Source organism: Oncorhynchus kisutch, linkage group LG18, assembly GCF_002021735.2.
Source record: "Oncorhynchus kisutch isolate 150728-3 linkage group LG18, Okis_V2, whole genome shotgun sequence".
Lineage (NCBI taxonomy): Eukaryota > Metazoa > Chordata > Actinopteri > Salmoniformes > Salmonidae > Oncorhynchus > Oncorhynchus kisutch.
The window spans coordinates 63,861,049-63,882,744 of record NC_034191.2 but is presented as its reverse complement, the minus strand read 5'-3'; the positions used below and the strand labels follow the sequence as shown (position 1 = coordinate 63,882,744).

The following is a 21,696-nucleotide window of genomic DNA, read 5'->3' as shown; positions in this document are numbered from 1 at the left end:
ACACACACACACACACACACACACACACACACACACACACACACACACACACACACACACACACACACACACACACACACACACACACACACACACACACACACACACACACACACTGCAGTCATTTCCACAGCTAGTCTACAAATGAATAGACATTCACCCATTTAATAACAGCTATACCTTTCCTCTTTCCTCCTTCCCATTTCTCTATTTCTATTTCCTGGATGGGGGGGCAGTGATTTCACATGGCCTCAGCCCCAGCAGATATAATCTCATTCATTTTTGTGACAAGCTTCATTATGAGGGGAGCCAGTGATGCACAGCACCTCTCATTAGGCCAGGAACACAGTCACACACACATACACATGCACATGCACACACGTGCACAGATACACACTCAAAAGTACATATACGCATGCACGCACACACACACACACACATAGATAAAGATGCACACAAACACACACACAGACCTCTGTTGCACTAACATTTCTGGGCTGGTAATGAAACCGTCTACAAGTGCTGGGATGGTTGGGGGGGAAATATCGACCCAAAATGGTCTCTGTTGGCAGGGACTAATTGGAGACTCACCGTTTCCCTATCACAAACCTCTGAGGACTCAGTTGCACTCAAACATATCCAGTTTGGGACAGGATTGACCCAAAATGGCCTCCATTAGCTGGGGTTCTAATTGGGGACTCACCACTCTGCTCCCGCTGCACCCCCGCTGCTAACAGGTCTGGTTCTCCCAGGCTGATGTCATTCAGTCGGCTTCCTAGGCACTCCACACACAGCAGCTTGTACCACTCCTCTGCATCCAGCTCTAAACACAGAGTTAAAACAAGAGTTAAACACACAGGCAGAAATACACACTCCACACACAGCAGCTTGTACCACTCCTCCTCATCCAGCTCATACAAAGTTAGAAAAGTACACACACACACAGATGAATCATACAGCATGCACTGTGGACTAAAAAAGCCCCCCGGACGTGAGTATCAGGTAGTGGTAACCTGGAGAAAATCAATCTGATTGATTCTCTGCTGATGAAAAGAGTCAAGCAGTTCATGAACACAAAACACCAGATGAATGCTGCATTTCCTCTCTCTCCTCTGCTATCCCATCTTTCTCCCCTCTGACCACTCTCAACACTGCCCTCCCTAACCCTCTCTCTCTTCCCTCTCTCATCTCCTCTCTCCTATACTGTACTCCTACAGCACTTGACCACCAGACCCCTGATATACCCGGCCATCAATTATTTGTTCCAAGCTAAATCACAAGATATTGTACATAGAGCAGATTTTTAAAGGACCATAGAGTTCTGTCTCTATTCTTTTTTCCCAATAAAAAATGGAGCATTGTGGTAACTGTGACAACCGCAATCTGTACTGTACTTCTAAAGCACATCCAGTACAGATCTGGGATCAGGCCATAAAGCATTTTTTCTCGGATAGATTTGATCAACAAGCAGAACACAGGGGGATCAACTGACATTCTTAACACCAGAAAATCAATAGCTTATTATCCCAATAGGGTGATATAATTAAACGGTGGGAAGCCTGGGTGTAGAAAACAATTAACAGGATTGATCTCCAAGGAAATTGTGTGAATGCATCCGAAAATAATTTTCTCGGAGCAACAGTGACAATCTTTTAATCAAACCCATACAAGTCGATAATATCTCCACTCTCTTAATCAGTTACACACACCTTATCTCTCTCCGAGGCACACATGCACACACAAACAGGAACAGGAACAGGAAGATGAACATGAACACACACAAACACATACACCACATACGCTGCCGTGTGCACAAGTCTCGAAAAGCTCAACTCTGGTACTCTTGGCAGTGGTGAGGGAAGAGGAGGGGTGTTATTGAATTGTTTAATTAACCACTAAGTGGAGGCTGATGGTTTCATGAATCAAATTCTCACTCCCTCACACAGCAAACAGAAAAACAGTTGTTGGTGAATACCAATGTCTTCCTCTAAAGATGGAGAAAGCTCTGTTCACAATGGAAAGTAAGATTCCAGACTGTAGAATGTGGATGAGAGTTACTGAGCTATGAAATGAGAGTCAGACTGAGTTGTTTATCTGTGTGTTGTCTACTTCTCCCTGGTCTCTTCCCAAAGGAGCTCCAGGACATGGCACTGTGGTCACTGATGTGTATAGAGATGCATGTGGAAGTGTGTGTGTGTGTACACTCTTAAAAACAAAAGTGCAAATTGGAACCAAATAAGGTTATTGAGAGTGATGCCATAGGGGAACCCTTTTAGAGTCTCTGAAGAACCATAAATGGGATGGTTCTTTGAAAAAAACATTTGGGGATTTTTATTTGCATAGTTCCCAGGATGCCTTTCGAGTTAATTTTCAAGGTACTTGTACCACTCATGACGTTTTGCTAGTGACAGAGACATGGTTGTTGATTTCATTCATTAAAATGTCATTCTTAAAGACAATACAGCCTAGTTTTACCCTAATACAGTGGCCTGAAACTCATAGTTACAGAACACACAAGGCATGCAAGTCACACTATGCTTGGCATGCAAGTCACACTATGCTGGCATGCAAGTCACACTATGCTGGCATGCAAGTCACACTATGCTGGCATGCAAGTCACACTATACTGGCATGCAAGTCACACTATGCTGGCATGCAAGTCACACTATGCTGGCATGCAAGTCACACTATGCTGGCATGCAAGTCACACTATGCTGGCATGCAAGTCACACTATGCTGGCATGCAAGTCACACTATGCTGGCATGCAAGTCACACTATGCTGGTATGCAAGTCACACTATGCTGGCATGCAAGTCACACTATGCTGGCATGCAAGTCACACTATGCTGGCATGCAAGTCACACTATGCTGGCATGCAAGTCACACTATGCTGGCATGCAAGTCACACTATGCTGGCATGCAAGTCACACTATGCTGGTATGCAAGTCACACTATGCTGGCATGCAAGTCACACTATGCTGGCATGCAAGTCACACTATGCTGGCATGCAAGTCACACTATGCTGGCATGCAAGTCACTCTATGCTGGCATGCAAGTCACACTATGCTGGCATGCAAGTCACACTATTGCAAAACAACGTGTAATTCCAATTGGAATCCAGCCAGATTAGGGATATACACCATTTAGAATTGTATGCACCCGCAACCTGCATTTGGAATGACTACCAGGCTCGGAAAGACTAAGATATAACGGGTGCAATGAGTCTAAGTAACAGATTGGAACAGTTTAGAAAAATGTATGTTATTTATATTTGAGTAGCATAAGTTTAATTAATCAATAAACATACATGCAAAAACATAGATATTGAAAGAAACAATTCTGAAAATCCACCTGCAAAAGAGCATGCTGGGGAATATGATAGTGATGGCCATGGTTTTGGTTCAACTCTAGTTATTAACACCAACTCTGGGGTTCTTTTACACCACTGATTAACTCTTGAATCAACCCTAGAAATGTTACACTGAAAACTCAACACTAGTTAACACTGGACAATTTGCTGTGTGCTATGAAAGGGACATATTTGCAGGCTTCAATATACATTTCAAGAACCTTTAAGAATTCTGAAGAACCGTAGATGCCACATCAAAAACCCCACACTTAACTCAAAGTTTTTTTTTATGCGGCAACAGTTCTCCAAGGAACCTTAAGAGCTGAGGAAGACCCACTTAAGAACCTTCATTTTTTTTCAGTGTACAACTGGGCAGTTTATCTGAGAGGGAAATGCAGGTTTTGAAGGGTTAAGTGTCTGTTCCCTAGACTGACCTTGCCTGAGGTTGTGGCCTTGTTCATCCGCACACATACACACACACACACACACAAACACACACACACACACACACTGATAAATCTCTGTACTTAAGAGCCTCTCTTGGTCCATTTCCTCCCTTGCTGAGCCTGTGTCCTCTGAGTGTGTCTGAAGTCTAAACTCACACACTGTAAGAGCTGCCGAGTGGAAAATCACATAAACAAACACTTTATCCGAGAGGCAGCCTGGACAACACACAGGGAAAGAGAGGAAGAGGGAGCGTGAGGAAAATGAGAGGCAGCCTGGACAACACACAGGGAAAGAGAGGAAGAGGAAGCGTGAGGAAAATGAGAGGCAGCCTGGACAACACACAGGGAAAGAGAGGAAGAGGGAGCGTGAGGAAAATGAGAGGCAGCCTGGACAACACACAGGGAAAGAGAGGAAGAGGGAGCGTGAGGAAAATGAGAGGCAGCCTGGACAACACACAGGGAAAGAGAGGAAGAGGGAGCGTGAGGAAAATGAGAGGCAGCCTGGACAACACACAGGGAAAGAGAGGAAGAGGGAGCGTGAGGAAAATGAGAGGCAGCCTGGACAACACACAGGGAAAGAGAGGAAGAGGGAGCGTGAGGAAAATGAGAGGCAGCCTGGACAACACACAGGGAAAGAGAGGAAGAGGGAGCGTGAGGAAAATGAGAGGCAGCCTGGACAACACACAGGGAAAGAGAGGAAGAGGGAGCGTGAGGAAAATGAGAGGCAGCCTGGACAACACACAGGGAAAGAGAGGAAGAGGTAGCGTGAGGAAAATGAGAGGCAGCCTGGACAACACACAGGGAAAGAGAGGAAGAGGGAGCGTGAGGAAAATGAGAGGCAGTCTGGACAACACACAGGGAAAGAGAGGAAGAGGGAGCGTGAGGAAAATGAGAGGCAGCCTGGACAACACACAGGGAAAGAGAGGAAGAGGGAGCGTGAGGAAAATGAGAGGCAGCCTGGACAACACACAGGGAAAGAGAGGAAGAGGGAGCGTGAGGAAAATGAGAGGCAGCCTGGACAACACACAGGGAAAGAGAGGAAGAGGGAGCGTGAGGAAAATGAGAGGCAGCCTGGACAACACACAGGGAAAGAGAGGAAGAGGTAGCGTGAGGAAAATGAGAGGCAGCCTGGACAACACACAGGGAAAGAGAGGAAGAGGGAGCGTGAGGAAAATGAGAGGCAGCCTGGACAACACACAGGGAAAGAGAGGAAGAGGGAGCGTGAGGAAAATGAGAGGCAGTCTGGACAACACACAGGGAAAGAGAGGAAGAGGGAGCGTGAGGAAAATGAGAGGCAGGGGAGAGGTAAGAGAGAGAGAGAGAGAGAGAGAGAGAGAGAGAGAGAGAGAGAGAGAGAGAGAGAGAGAGAGAGAGAGAGAGAGAGAGAGAGGGTGGAAGAGATAAGAGAGCTAGACATCAGTAAAAAAAAAACTAGCAGGAGGAGCAAGAGGGAGTGAGAGAGAAAAGAGGCTGACACTGACACTGGCACAGTACCACAGAGAGAGCACAGGAAGTGAAGGACACTGGGAGGGCAGCTTCCTGCATGGGGTGGACATGGGAGAGAAATAGAGAAAGTGTGTGCGTGCGTGCCTTAAGGCTGGCCGACATGGCCAAAATATCATATCATGATATTTGTGAAGGTATGACTGTATTTGACAGTATTTTATTTTTTTATTTCTTATAAAAGTTGCAGATATGCTTCATAAGTAGTGCGTGACTTTAGGGTTGTAACAAATACCTTCTAAGTGGTTTTAATGGGGCTTTTAATGGGGCTTTTAATGGGGCTTTTAATGGGGCTTTCTCTCTTTTATTGTTTTATACTGTTCAATCAAAAACAATCAGCATACATGTACTACATTTGTTTTGTCTTTGTATGTCTCTATTTTGTGAAAAATGTACAGTTTTCTTTATCAGAATAGTTACTCTCCTCTATAACTAGGTTTCCATCCAATAGCGACAGATTTTTATGCAATTATTCTAAAATCTGCATAAAAACAATATGCCCACTTTCCCACCAGAGATGCGCTTCCGTCAAATGGACTTGTTTCTGATGAAAGGCTGTACGTGATGACGTAGCTGCACATCAAAATACCTTTGTGGTTCAATTCCCATGTACTGCATAAAAAGTGAAATGGGTTTCCATGGCAATTTTCTACTCTACTGAGTGGTTTCCCACAGACAATGTTGGGTTATATAGCGAGTGTGCCCACGTTGGTATTGACAAGTGCGCTCTAGCCAACAGCTTGCAGATACAGTGCGGGTATAGCCTACATCAGTGGTTCCCAATGTTTATCGGTTACTGTACCACCAACTGAATTCTGCTCTGCTCGGAGTACCCTTCAAGTACCCCCTGCGGATAGGCCAAGTCCCCCCAGAGTCCTAGTAACACTTGCATACATTATGAGATTTTTATAGACAAAAGAGCAAGATCATTTTTTATTTGTCACCAGAATAAGACACGTTGGTATAAAGGGTTCGGGAGACAGGCGCAGGAATGCGTAATAGGGGTTTAATTTACACCCAAATTATGGCGCGCCATGTAAAGGCATGGGGACGAAGACCAAACAAACACTATGCAAAACACAGGGTTGAAACCCAAACAAAAGAGCGAGGAGTATCTCGAATAAATACACATGTGCACATTGATTAACACACGGGACGAGACCCGTAATCATCTGCGCAATTCACAATGGCACGAAAGCCAAAACACACAGCACAGGTACTCACACGCACCAACGGACATAGTAACAATAATCGAACAGCCCAATGGAACCCAAAGGGCACACTTATACAATAACTAATCAGTGGGAATAGGGGACAGGTGTGCGTAATGAAAGCTACGGAGGGATCCGTGACAGAGACCCTCAGTATTTATTGGAAAGGACCCAAATCGTAATTGGTGGACCACACAACATCGCGTGACTCCAAGTTTACTTCCATATGATTGGTTATCAATCAATATTTATCCATCAATATTTACACATTAGCGTTTACACCAACATTTCTAGCATCCCAGCTTGTCTAGCATATTTAGTTTCAGCACTCAGTTATTACATTTAATAAACCAAACATTGATATACTGTTACAGTGGGGCAAAAAAGTATTTAGTCAGCCACCAATTGTGCAAGTTCTCCCACTTAAAAATATCATTTTCATCATAGGTACACTTCAACTATGACAGACAAAATGAGAAAAGAAAATCCAGAAAATCACATTGTAGGATTTTTTATGAATTTATTTGCAAATGATGTATGTAAGGTACACTGTATGTAAGGTACAGTAAAAATCCAAACTGGTCGGTATATACTAAAATGCGGTTCACCGCCCAGCCCTAGTGTGCATGTGTGTGATTGAGTGCAGGAAGTGAAGGACCATGTGTTGGACACGGGGGACACATCCCTCCATATGGCAAGGGACTCCAGGAAGAGGGAGGGAGGGGTCAGCAGTGTAACTGTGAGCTTTGTGTGTTTGATCGTTTGTTTGTTTGTTTGTTTGTGTGTGTGTGTCTGTGTGTGTGTGTGTGTGTGTGTGTGTGTGTGTGTGTGTGTGTGTGTGTGTGTGTGTGTGTGTGTGTGTGTGTGTGTGTGTGTGTGTGTGTGTGTGTGTGTTTGTGTGGGAGAGAGATAAAGAGAGAGAGAGAGAGAGAGAGAGAGAGGAGGGAGAAAGAGAGAGAGAGAGGAGAGAGAGAGACATAGAGAATGGTGTGAGGGGAGAGGGGAGTGAGTGGAGATAGAGTTCACTGCACCCCATAAGGCACATAATCTATCCCCTGAGATCCACTGCTACAGCTCACATCAGAACATCAGCACATCAGCACACACGTACACACACACACACTCACAGACACTAAAATCACCTGCAACTTGTATACAGCAGATCACTGTCCTTGTTTGTTTGTGTATGTCTCTTCCACCCAGTGCCCAATTAACTACTGTTTACTTCTCTGTTTGTGACATTACAGGAGAGGAGAGAAGAAGAAAGATAAGAGAATAGGAGAGGAGACGAATGGATAGGAGAGGAGAGGAGAGGAGAGGAGAGGAGAGGAGAGGAGAGGAGAGGAGCTAATATCTCTGCAGGACCACTGCTCACGCTATTTATCTCTCATCCCCAATGTCTCTCTCTCTCTACCTCTAATCCCTATCACTCTCATTCACTCTTCCCAATCATTCTCTCTCTCTCTCTCTCTCTCTCTCTCTCTCTCTCTCTCTCTCTCTCTCTCCCCCTACCTCTATCCCTATCCCTCTCATACACTCTTCCCAATCGTTCTCTCTCACTCTCTTTCCTTCCCCATCCCGTTATCACTATGAATCCAATATCCAACCTCCTCTATCTCTCTGTGTTTCTCTTTAGTTCTCTATAAAGACTCTTAACACTATTAACTCAGCCAGTCCCTGCAGCAGAATTCATTACAACCTATCAGATCACAGCATTCTGCTCTACCAGGACCCAGAGGATGCAACCATATATATATAATACCCAAGTACCCCTCCACACAAACCCACACACACACCCACCCGTCTTAGCTAATACAGTACAGAATCACATGTCTGGCGCTTGGAATACCTTCAGCACTCAATTGTCTCTCAATTGTCTCTCTCTCTCTCTCTCTCTCTCTCTCTCTCTCTCTCTCTCTCTCTCTCTCTCTCTCTCTCTCTCTCTCTCTCTCTCTCTCTCTCTAACCTTTCCCTTCTCTGTTATTTTCTCTCTTCTATTGCTTTCTCCCTCTCTCTCCCCCGTACTCTTCATCCCTCCCTCCTTCTTCATCCACCATCCCTCCCTCCCTGCTTCCCTCCGTTCCCCAGCGTTGCATTGCTTACCTGACTCACAGGCAAATGTCTTGGAAGTCTCGTCGTAGAAGACGATTGCCATTGCGTGTTTCTTGGTCTCCCGGGGCATCCGTGTAATGTTCTTGATATTGTGAAGCTCCGTGATCTAAGACAAACAGAACAACAAAACATTAGCCAAATCAACAAGACGACAGCTGAGGGGACAGGCCACGGGAACACCGTCTAGTAATGTTAGCTTTTCTTGTTTTACTTGTTTGAAAAAGTTGCCCAGATAAATTCGTTGTTCGACTTGCTCCCTTAACTGATACTTTTTCATCTTAAATTACTATTGGTGATGTTCTGTACATGCAGAATTGCAAAACGAAATGTAATTGTATCATATTTATTTACACAATATTCATATTTCATAAACTCTGTTGAAAGGAGCTATATGAATGCAATACTAGCGTTTTATTTAGGGAAATCAATTCATTACCACTACTAGCGTTTTATTTAGGGAAATCAATTCATTACCACTACTAGCGTTTTATTTAGGGAAATCAATTCATTACCACTACTAGCGTTTTATTTAGGGAAATCAATTCATTACCACTACTAGCGTTTTATTTAGGGAAATCAATTCATTACCACTACTAGCGTTTTATTTAGGGAAATCAATTCATTACCACTACTAGCGTTTTATTTAGGGAAATCAATTCATTACCACTACTAGCGTTTTATTTAGGGAAATCAATTCATTACCACTACTAGCGTTTTATTTAGGGAAATCAATTCATTACCACTACTAGCGTTTTATTTAGGGAAATCAATTCATTACCACTACTAGCGTTTTATTTAGGGAAATCAATTCATTACCACTACTAGCGTTTTATTTAGGGAAATCAATTCATTACCACTACTAGCGTTTTATTTAGGGAAATCAATTCATTACCACTACTAGCGTTTTATTTAGGGAAATCAATTCATTACCACTACTAGCGTTTTATTTAGGGAAATCAATTCATTACCACTACTAGCGTTTTATTTAGGGAAATCAATTCATTACCACTACTAGCGTTTTATTTAGGGAAATCAATTCATTACCACTACTAGCGTTTTATTTAGGGAAATCAATTCATTACCACTACTAGCGTTTTATTTAGGGAAATCAATTCATTACCACTACTAGCGTTTTATTTAGGGAAATCAATTCATTACCACTACTAGCGTTTTATTTAGGGAAATCAATTCATTACCACTACTAGCGTTTTATTTAGGGAAATCAATTCATTACCACTACTAGCGTTTTATTTAGGGAAATCAATGGAAATTGTGTGAAGAAGACCATGTATATTGTGTAATGGACTATAACAAGCTTGTCATATACATTATGGATCAACTCAGTCTCCTAAATGACAGTGTGGATTTCCATTGGTCTGGCTCTAACTAAAAAAACAACAAGAGCAATTGGTGAAACTGCTTCACTTTGCACACGGCCAATAAAGATCCAATCAATACTCAGGAGCAGAATCAAAAGCTTCTAAATCATGTTAAACTCTGGGAGTTAACAGTCATTTAATTGAATATCTTGTGCATTTATAGGACTGTTTTCTTCAACAATCCTCTCTGTTCGCTGCTGGACAGATAAGAGCCATTACATTATTGTAGAGCGCTCGCTCAGAGCCAACCGTGGGCACAATGCCAGCCTGATGGGAATGTATTACGTGGGCTCACTGCCGTATACTGTAGTAAAATGTGTGCGTGTGTGTGTGTGCGTGCGAGTGTTTGTCCCTGCGTGCGTGTTTCCTATATAGTAAAAACCTGACTGTTAGAGATCAGTGCCACGAGCTATGCTAACATGCCACATGCAGAATAAAGATTTCTACGTTTGATTTGATTATTGCTAGTGAAATAAATTCAATTTTCCATGAGCATTTTCCATTCAAGACTGTTGTGAAACTGCATCACAAGGCAGTGTGATGATGAGGTTGTACAAAATGTATTGAATACCATTATCCTCAGTGTTCATTATCCAGACAATAGCATTGATACCATCTGTTTGCATCGCTGATGTGAGGAAGTGAATATGAAGTCAATATGGTTCATATCTTAACCCAGAAACATAATTATAACACAGAACTGGCAGCAAAAACCACATCAGCACTGGAGCTAGCTTGGCTCTATATGCTAGCCAGCTTCCTCTCCTCTCCTCTCCTCTCCTCTCCTCTCCTCTCCTCTCCTCTCCTCTCCTCTCCTCTCCTCTCCTCTCCTCCCCTCCCATCTCCTCCCCTGTTTGATGATCTTCTCTTTCCTCTCAGAACATAGCCACAAAGCTATTGTCAAGAATATAGCCCAAAGGCATAAACTCTCTAAAAGTTACTTCTCTACAGTTTACTGCTTATTTATTTACAGTTTATGAACCAAGCCATTGGTAGCATCATATGGCTGCAAATGCCTTTGTCAAAAGCTCATGACATAGAGGCAGCCAAAACATCAAACAAGTGAGACAGGGAGTGGGTCCTGCTGAATAATTTTTTGGAATTATTCAGTTGTATACACCGAGTCAATATTCAGGTAATAATAAGGAATTCCCCTTGACCACACCCACAAATTGGGGAAAACAAACGTTATTTCCCAATGACACCCAGTGTAAAAGAGATAACTTTGTCGTCGTTTTTTGTTTAACAGAAATAACTAAACATGCTGAAAATCCAAGTAGGCTACACATACAGTACAGTCAAAAGTTAGGACACGCCTACTCTGTCAAGTTTTTTTATTTAAAAAAATATTTTCTACATTATAGAATAATATTGAAGACATCAAAACTACGGAATAACACATATGGAATCATGTAGTAACCAAAAAAAGTGTTCAACAAATAAAAATATATAGTATATTTTAAATTATTCAAAGTAGCCAAGCCTTTGCCTTAATGACAGCTTTGCAGACTCTTGGCATTCTCTCAACCAGCTTCATGAGGAATGCTTTTTCCAACAGTCTTGAAGTAGTTCCCACATATGCTGAGCACTTGTTGGCTGCTTTTCCTTCACTCTGCGGTCCAACTCATCCCAAACCATCTCAATTGGGTTGAGGTTGGGTGATTGTGGAGGCCAGGTCAACTGATGCAGCACCATCACTCTCATTGGTCAAATAGCCCTTACACAGCCTGGAGGTGTGTTTTGGGGAATTGTCATGTTGAAATACAAGATAGTACCACTAAGCGCAAACCAGATGGGATGGCGTATCGCTGCAGAATGCTGTGGTAGCCATGCTGGTTAAGTGTGCCTTGAATTCGAAATAAATCACTGACAGTGTCACCAGCAAAGCACCCCAACACCTCCTCCTCCATTCTTCACGGTGGGAACCACACATGCGGAGATCATCCGTTCACCTACTCTGCGTCTCACAAAGACATGGTGGTTGGAACAAAAAATCTCAAATTTGGACTCCTCAAACCAAAGGACAGATTTCCACTGGTCTAATGTCCATTGGTGTGATTCTTGGCCCAAGTAAGTCTCTTATTATTATTGGTGTCCTTCAGTAGTGGTTTCTTTGCAGCAATTCAACCATTGAGACCTGATTCATGCAGTCTCCTCTGAACAGTTGATGTTGAGATGTGTCTGTTTTGTGGCTGCAATCTGAGGTGCAGTTAACTCTAATGAGCAGAGGTAACTCCGGGTCTTCCTTTCCTGTGGCGGTCCTCATGAGAGCCAGTTTCATCATTGCGCTTTATGTGTTTTTGCAACTGCACTAGAAGAAACTTTCAAAGTTCTTGACATTTTCCGGATTGACTGAGCTTCATGTCTTAAAGTTATGGCTTCTGAGTGGCGCAGTGGTTTAAGGCACTGGTTTGATTCCGTGCTGTTTCACAACCGGCTGTGATTGGGAGTTCCATAGGACGGCACAAAATTGGCCCAGCATCGTCCGGGTTAGGGCCGGGGTAGGCCGTCATTGGAAATAATAATTTGTCGTTAACTGCCTTACCTAGTTAAACAAAGGTTAAATTATTATTTAAATGTTTTTTTGTTTTTTTAAATGATGAAATGTAATTTCTCTTTGCTTATTTGAGCTGTTCTTGTGATAATATGGACTTGGTCTTTTACCAAATAGGGCTATCTTCTGTATCCCACCCCTACCTTGTCACAACACAACTGATTGGCTCAAACGCATTAAGAAGGAAAGAAATTCCACAAATGTACCAAATTAACACCTGTTAATTGAAATGCATTCCAGGTGACTACCTCATGAAGCTGGTTGGGAGAATGGCAAGAGTGTGCAAAGCTGTCATCAAGGCAAAGGGTGGCTACTTTGAAGATTCTCAAATATAAAATACATTTCAATTTGTTCTACATGATTCCATATGTGTTATTTCATAGTTATGATGTCTTTACTATTATTTTACAATGTAGAAAATAGTCAAAACAAAGAACAACCCTGGAATGAGGAGGTGTGTCCAAACTTTTGACTGGTACTGTAGCTATGTGTGTGGAAAACATTCAATCACAGGTAATACATTTCACTTGTTTAATATACTCAGTTTGTACTGAAAGTCCATTCACTACTTGTAGCTGTAAAATCTGTTTGTTTGTGTTGTTGGGAAGCCCTACGATATAAAACGTTCTATTTAGTGAGAACGCTCCGGAGCAGGTCATCTTTAGACATGTTGTACTTTTCTTAAATCTAGTTTTGTAATTTATTAAAACAATCAGACAACAAGAAAATGCTTTGAAAAAGGTCATGTTTTAGCTGTGAGACAACGGGGTAACCTAGGTAACCACAGGTTATTTTCCTGACAGGCGGGCGTGGCCGCAACGTTCTATCTACGAAGCACCCTTCGAAAACACAAAAGCAAATCCACTGTTGTTGTTGTTGTTTTTAAGTTTTCTCTGGAGCACTGTTCTGGAATCCCTCGGATGGAACCTTTCCTAATCTGTGTGGGGATTCTAAGGAAGCGTTTTCATGTGCACTGGGGAGCACTGTGTTGGAAGCATTATCAGGTGCACTGGTGCATGTGTTCTGTCATCACTCACTTTGCTGTGGGTAGCAGACATCTCTAGGAGAGGTTAACACTACACAGGCATTTCAATTTGATGGAATGATGTAGTATACAAAGTTACGTCGCTATCGCAAATCAGCATAGGCCTCCAGTCAGTCAACCCCTTGATGAGGTGGGGAAGTGACTGATAACTAATGATAGTGTATTAGACAGTGTGTTATAGCCTCTCATAATACAGCCACATATTAAAGAGCCCAGACACATCAAACACTCTGGTGTCCCAGCAAGTCCCTATCTGAGGCCACATCTCCTCTCCTCCCATCACTACAGCAGAGCCACTTAACTCACTTAACATCATCCTTGCCACTGATAATGAGGCCTAATTGGGGTATTTTCAAAGGGTTTAATAAGCGGGGAGAGATATATTATATTCCAGATTATCCTCCTCAATGGAAGAGAAAGACCCCGGAGGAACGAGATAAAGCGTCCAAATGTGCCTTAATAGATTCCGAACAGCAATCTTTACCCCATGTGGAATTATTTTATGGAAGACAAATACAATCATTTTTTGGGGTCGGTTTGTGCGTAATAGGATATAACCGATTGATGTGTAATAAAATAAGTGCTTTGCAATATTGTCTGAGGGGAAATGGTGGTTGGGGCTTGTTATTGGGTAAAAAGGAAGGTTGTGGCCTAAGTTGTGATGGGAGGCGGTGCCGTTAAAAGGGTCGACAAACTCAGACAAATGAATTTCTGTCTGGCCTTGTGCTGCGTCAAAAAACATATCTGTCTACTGAGTGTACCCTTCATATCAAGACAGAAATATTTTGGAGATCCAATGAGGTGAATATATATAGTTGAAGTCGGAAGTTTACATACACTTAGGTTTGAGATATTAAAACTCGTTTTTCAACCACTCCACAAATGTATTTTTAACACACTATAGTTTTGGCAAGGCAGTTAGGACATCTACTTTGTGGATGACACAAGTAATTATTCCAACAATTGTTTACAGACAGACTATTTCACTTACAATTCACTGTATCACAATTCCAGTGGGTCAGAAATGTACATACACTAAGTTGACTGTGCCTTGAAACAGCTTGGAAAATTCCAGAAAATGATTTCATGGCTTTAGAAGCTTCTGATAGGCTAATTGTGTAGTGTATGCATAACTGGCTGCAGGGAAGTCAGGTGCAGGAGAGCAGAATTGGGTAGCAAACGGAGCCCTTTATTACGGCGAACAGACACACGGCACTAAGAACAATAAACAAATACGGGTTACATAACCCGGGCCAAACCAGTCTGACGTGCACATACACGTAACAACAAACACTTCCACACACAGACATGGGGGGGGAAAAGAGGGTTAAAAACTCGTCAAATAATGAGGGAATGTAAACCAGGTGTGTGGGAAAGCAAGACAAATGGAAAATGAAAAGTGGATCGGCGATGGCTAGAAGACCGGTGACGTCGACCACCGAACGCCGCCCGAACAAGGAGAGGAACCGACTTTGGCGGAAGTCGTAACAAATTGACATAATTTGAGTCAATTGGAGGTGTACCTGTGGATGTATTTCAAGGCCTACCTTCAAACTCAGTGCTTCTTTGCTTGACATCATGGGAAAAATCTAAACAAATATTGTAGACCTCCACAAGTCTGGTTCATCCAAGGGAGCAATTTCCAAATGCCTGAAGGTACCACATTCATCTGTACAAACAATAGTACGCAAGTATAAACCACCAAAAAAAGCCAGACTATGGTTTGCAACTGCACATGAGGACAAAGATCATACTTTTTTGAGAAATGTCCTCTGGTCTGATGAAACAAAAATAGAACTGTTTGGCCATAATGACCATTGGGGGAGGCTTGCAAGCTGAAGAATACCTTCCCAAACGTGAAGCACGGGGGAGGCAGCATCATGTTGTGGGGGTGCTTTGCTGCAGGAGGGACTGGTGCACTTCACAAAATAGATGGCATCATGAGGCAGAATAAGTATGTGGATATATTGAAGCAACATCTCAAGACATCAGTCAGGAAGTTAAAGCTTGGTCGCAAATGGGTCTTCCAAATGAACAATGACCCCAAGCATACTTCCAAAGTTGTGGCAAAATGACTTAAGGACAACAAAGTCAAAGTATTGGAGTGGCCATCACAAAGTCCTGACCTCAATCCCGGTGAAAATGTGTGGGCAGAACTGAAAAAGCGTGTGCGAGCAAGGAGGCCTACAAACCTGACTCAGTTACACCAGCTCTGTCAGGAGGAATGGGCCAAAATTCACCCAATTTATTGTGGAAGGCTACCCGAAACATTTGACCAAAGTTAAACAATTTTAAGGCAATGCTAGCAAATACTAATTGAGTGTGTGTAAACTTCTGACCCACTAGGAAAGTGATGAAATAAATAAAAGCTGAAATAAATCCTTCTCTCTACTATTATTTTTACATTTCACATTCTTAAAATAAAGTGGTGATCTTAATTAACTGACCAAAGACATGGAATTTTTTACAACGATTAAATGTCAGGAACTGTGAAAAACAGAGTTTAAATGTAGTTGGCTGAGGTGCATGTAAACTTCCGACTTCCACTGTATTTACCTTGTGAAAGCTTCTGAAGTATGCTGCCTTCTCATCTTGGTATTTCTCTAACCGTCTGGGGCCTTTACTGGACGCCTTCTTAAACACCAGCCAGCACCTCTTGAAGATCTGTGGAGAACACATGGGTAACAGAACCATGAGAATACCATCAAAAGAACCCCAAACCAGGGAGATGTTCCCCTGAAGAATCGGGTCAGGCACCCAAGCCAAAGAGATTTACCCCTGAAGAACCTGATCAGAACCCCAAACCAGAGAGACGTTCCCCTGAAGAACCTGATCAGAACCCCAAACCAGAGAGACGTTCCCCTGAAGAACCTGATCAGAACCCCAAACCAGAGAGACGTTCCCCTGAAGAACCTGATCAGAACCCCAAACCAGGGAGATGTACAGTAATAAACCAGCGCGAAATGCAACCTTTGAAGTTTGAAAAAAGACGTAACTGATTACACAGCCAAACAAAACAAAATGCTGACATTGTCAAGGGCATTTTTTATCATAACACAATGAAAGGTATTCATTTAGAACATTGGGCTGAGTGTATAACAAAAAAAAACAAAAAAACAAAAAAATGAATTTGATACATTTATAAGCATCTTCACTAATTCATTTTTCCAAGCATTCCAGCCAGCCTGTCTCATCATTTATCTGTGTGGATATTAATCCAGACTCAATGAGATGCTCACCGGTGCATCACCACATCAATAACTCAAAGAGCAAATGCTTTCCTCTCAGTCAACTGAAACTGGGCTGTTTGTGCATTCATCTATTTAGCAATCTAGACCTATTTGTTTGGATGCACTGCTACTGCACAGTCACAGATACACATACACACACCCACGCACACCCCCACAGCCGCACACACACACTGTGTGCCAAAGGGCCACAATAAGGTCAACATCGAAAGGGGACATACTCGCTCAAAAACGGTCCCTAACTCTCACCGTCACACAGGAGGGAGAGAGAGAGACATCCTTCAGTTTATTTCTGTGCGTATAACATTGTAACGACACGACAAAGTCATGTTAAAATGTTGACAGCTGAAATGTCCCGGTGTTTAGTGAGAGATGAGAAAGCAGTGTAATAGTAGCTCCCTTTGTGTTGGCTTTCTCAGAGGTAGCCTACTGATGTAGCTTAGTGAGTATTGATTAGCTGACCAAAGTCTGGTACACCCCCCCCCCCTGCAGGGACTTAGAACTCTCTGGATCACACACACACACAGAGAGAGAGAGACACACACAGATAGACAAACACACACACTGTGTGCCAAAGAGACACAACAAGGTCAAGATTGAAAAAGGGACACAGATAATCAAAAACTCTTCGTCTCTTTAAAAAAAGAACTCCACAATCATCTCTCCACTTCATTCTCCTCTGTCTGTCTGTCTGTCTCTCTCCACTTCATTCTCTCTCTCGTTCTGTATTTTTTTCTCATGAAGGATACATTGAATCAGACCAGAATAATCCACATCTGAATACCTTATTCTATAGTCTTTTCTTATTCTAGTAGTACATCCATAACCTATATCATCCATAGCCTATATCCTCCATTGCCTATATCATCCATGGTCTATATCATCCATAACCTATATCATCCATAGCCTATATCATCCATAGTCTATATCATCCATAGCCTATATCATCCATAGTCTATATCATCCATAGTCTATGTCATCCATAACCTATATTATCCATAGCCTATATCATCCATAGCCTATATCATCCATAGTCTATATCATCCATCATCTATATCATCCGTAGCCTATATCATCCATAGCCTATAGCATCCATAACCTATATCATTCATAACCTATATCCTCCATAACAGAGCAGACACTGAAAGTGAAAGATCCTAAGTCATTGTAACTTTTTACATCCTTATACTACTACTGTGTGAGTTACTCTGACTCTGCGATGTCAGTTGAAGATGTCACACATCCCCTCTGTGGTCTGTTAATACTTTATATCTCCCTGACAGCTTGGCTCACGGACCTCTTGGCTCGCATCCACTTTATTATCCTAATATAATTCTTGTATGGCATCCGGAAAGACCAGGGAAGGTGTCCTCTACCCTTAATGGTCTGTGTAAATGCATAAAGCGCTTCTCTGTCTCCAACAGAGTGATTTAAACCAAATACAAATATACAGCTCTTTAATGATAAATGCAATAGCTTGAGATTGTTGTGATATTGTGCACTTAAATAGAGAATGCGGTTACAAGTAGCAACTTTGTGATGACTGGAACACCGTTGTGAAAACTGTAGTGCACTTAAAATATGCACTTATCTGAAGTGCACTTATAAGGAGTCAACTATAACTTATTAGGCCTAATACCATATCTAGGGGCTTCATGTTGGAGAAGAGGATCTTTTAACTTCCTGTCTGAGATAGCTAGCTGATATTGATCTGTGTGATGTATGATTATCACTCTCTGCATCGTCATGGTGGGGGGACTGTGTATCCAGGATTCATTTGTTTACTCTATAAAAGGAACACAGCGCCTGAACTTCGCACTCCAGGTAATTGACTGAAGTGAATTCCTGCCTTGGTTCTTATCTGCTCTGTTCCTACTGATGGGCCTCTGGGCCATTAGTGAGCCTCATGACTATTATACAGAGAAAACAAGAGAGAGAAAAAGGGAGAGAGAGAGAAAGAGAGAGAAAGGGATGGAGAGAGCAAGAGAGAGAGAGAGATGGGGAAGAGAGGGGCAGAGAGAGAGAGAGAGAGAGAGAGAGAGGTACACAACCTAATGCTTTAATGTAGAATGGGACACTTAAGGTAATGATGGGCTGTACCTATAAAGTGCTTTCTTACTTCTGCATTTATTAATCAGGACACAAGAGGCCATAGTCAATAACCAATCTATTTTCTGAATAGTTTACCTAAGGACAAAACAACAGCATATTACATGAAACCCCAAGAGGTAAGAATGAGCTGTCTGGTCGTTGATCATAACCTACAGATCCAGTATGTGGCAAGTCATAGGGAAACTGACTCAACTGTTGTGTCAAAATCCCTTCTGGGGCGATGAAACAAAACCATTCATTGCCTACCAAACACAAAGTAATTCACTCTGAGAATGCTGAGATTAAGTCATTACAACGCTACAAAAGCAAGCTCAGAGAGATAGCTACAGTGGCGATGAGAACACAAGGTATGAAGGAAAAGGCTTAATTTCGCCTGTTCCACAGTTGCCAAATGCTTTGTCAAGGAGGGCCTATTCCTGGCAGTGTTTCTAGGTGTTACTTAGGAGGACTCTTACACTGATTTTAATTACATGGAGGTGAATGAGACTCTGCAGCTTCTAGAATGTGTGACTAATTAGAATGCTGGAACATTATTCCATGCGAGTGTGAGTGTGTGAGTGTATTTGTGTGTTGCCGCAGAACAAAGCCTCATCGCCCAGAAATAAAAATATATATATTATCAACAAAAAGGGATGTTATGGGAGTACAATCAGCATCTTTTCTTTGAGGTGTGATCTGAGTAGCAGATGATGAAAGCACTGGTTTCTACTACAATAGCCCATTCAATTTGTGTGAAGAATTACCCCAGAGAAATGTTGCTGTAGCTACTGTATGTTGCTGTCTTTTGACTGTAACAAATAACCCTTTTCCATTTGTCTACAAGAGCTTTAAAAGTATTATATTTTTCATGCTGCTTTAGTCCCTTATTGTATAACAAAGCAACAACACTGAAAGGATTTTTATACAAGCGGTACACAAGGTACCCAATGAGAACTATATTGATTTCAGTGTGGAAATAAACCAATTGTACAAAACACCAACAAGTATGGCACACAAAGACATATTATGGCCAAAAGAACAGACTAAATGCATCACAGTGTAGCTTTGTTCATCAGCTTTGACCTGCCTCTCAGCAGAGGTCCAGAGGCTGAATATGGACTGGAGCACATCTCTCAGCTCTCTGAGGCAGAGACATGCTGATTGCACTCTGAAATCTCAATGGCTGATTAATCACTGGAAGTCCTGACATGTCTTTATGAGTGTTCAGAACAACCCAGACCTTCCAATCATAACACTCCTCTTTGCAGATGTTTCAGATCAGAATACTATTCAATGCTCAGCACACAAACAGGTCCAATATGTCGTAAATATTTAGCCATGACAACCTATTGTACATACAGTACGATCACAAACCAAAGATACCCTATATGGGTAGTAGGACTGTGTTTCTTCAGGATACATGACTCATACAAAATGCTAGAGGCAGAGGCCACAAGCATTTTGGATCGAAAGTAAACTGGGTCATGAAAATGCACTTTGCAATAATTTGGGGTTTTCTGAAGTTGAAAACAAACTCATTTAAAAAAAAATGTTTTACCATCTCTGTGCCATAGTTTGTTTTGTGCAGTGAAAGCTTCCTGAGTATGATCTTAGCTGATCAAAAGACAACAGAACACAGCTGGAGATGAGTGTGTGTGTGTGTGTGTGTGTGTGTGTGTGTGTGTGTGTGTGTGTGTGTGTGTGTGTGTGTGTGTGTGTGTGTGTGTGTGTGTGTGTGTGTGTGTGTGTGTGTGTGTGTGTGTGTGTGTGTGTGTATGTGTGTGTGTGTGTTTGTGTGTGTGTGTGTGCGTGCGTGCATCCCAGCCAGCCTGCATGTGTGACCTTTCGTGCTCCAACAGGAGGAGACATGACAGCCAGCTGTGTGGGACTGAGGAAGAGATTCTCTCCTCACCTTTATATGTCTGGATACACACCTGGGGAAGCAGCTGGCACAGCCCTGGGCTCGCTCATTAGCTGTGCGTGTGTGTGTGTGTGTGTGTGTGTGTGTGTGTGTGTGTGTGTGTGTGTGTGTGTGTGTGTGTGTGTGTGTGTGTGTGTGTGTGTGTGTGTGTGTGTGTGTGTGTGTGTGTGTGTGTGTGTGTGAGTGTGTGTGTGTGTGTGTGCGTGTGTGTGCGTGTGTGTGCGTGTGTGCGTGTGTGTGTGTGTGTGTGCGTGTGTGTGCGTGTGTGTGCGTGTGTGTGCGTGTAACGGAGGCAGTCCAGTTTGTAGTCAACCTGTTCTTTTCAAGACAGAGTGCTTTAGCGCCCACAAGACTACTTTATCCGAGCAAATAATATTCTAATTCTACTTAAACTGCATCAAATTCATGGAACAGAAGCCGTAAAAGTGCTCCTTTAGAAGTAAAGAGGTGAAATCACATTTTAAAACCCTGGTAATAAGTCACCACAGTCATTTCCTGTAAGTGGCCCCTGATGCTAAGTCCCTCCATTAACTTCTCTCAGAACATTGTGAAAGTTTCAGCGTTATTGAAGATGTGTCTGGCCTCTCAATAAAACATAAGCGAACTCCCCCGTAGGCACATTACTCACCTGCTGAACGGGCGGAGAAACCATCTAAAGACATGAAAATGATTTCCAATGACAGCTACTGTAGCTCCAGGTATATGACTTCTCTCACATCTGCTAAAAATAGCAAAGCCTGTCTGCAAGTTCTGTTCAGGAACGAACAGAGTTTAATATTGAAACATAATGAAAACCTCAGAGAGACGTGTGCTCACAGTAACATCCACTAGTTCTCA

General features: G+C 42.4%; 1 protein-coding gene across 1 annotated transcript in view; it reads right to left on the bottom strand.

Annotated features, from left to right (window-relative positions):
• Positions 1 to 21,696, bottom strand: part of dok6 (docking protein 6) — an 84,176-nt gene that overhangs the window by 47,455 nt on the left and 15,025 nt on the right. The window contains 3 exon segments of the mRNA XM_031796468.1: positions 704 to 823; positions 8,613 to 8,727; positions 16,156 to 16,263. Coding sequence (XP_031652328.1) covers positions 704 to 823; positions 8,613 to 8,727; positions 16,156 to 16,263 — 343 coding nt within the window.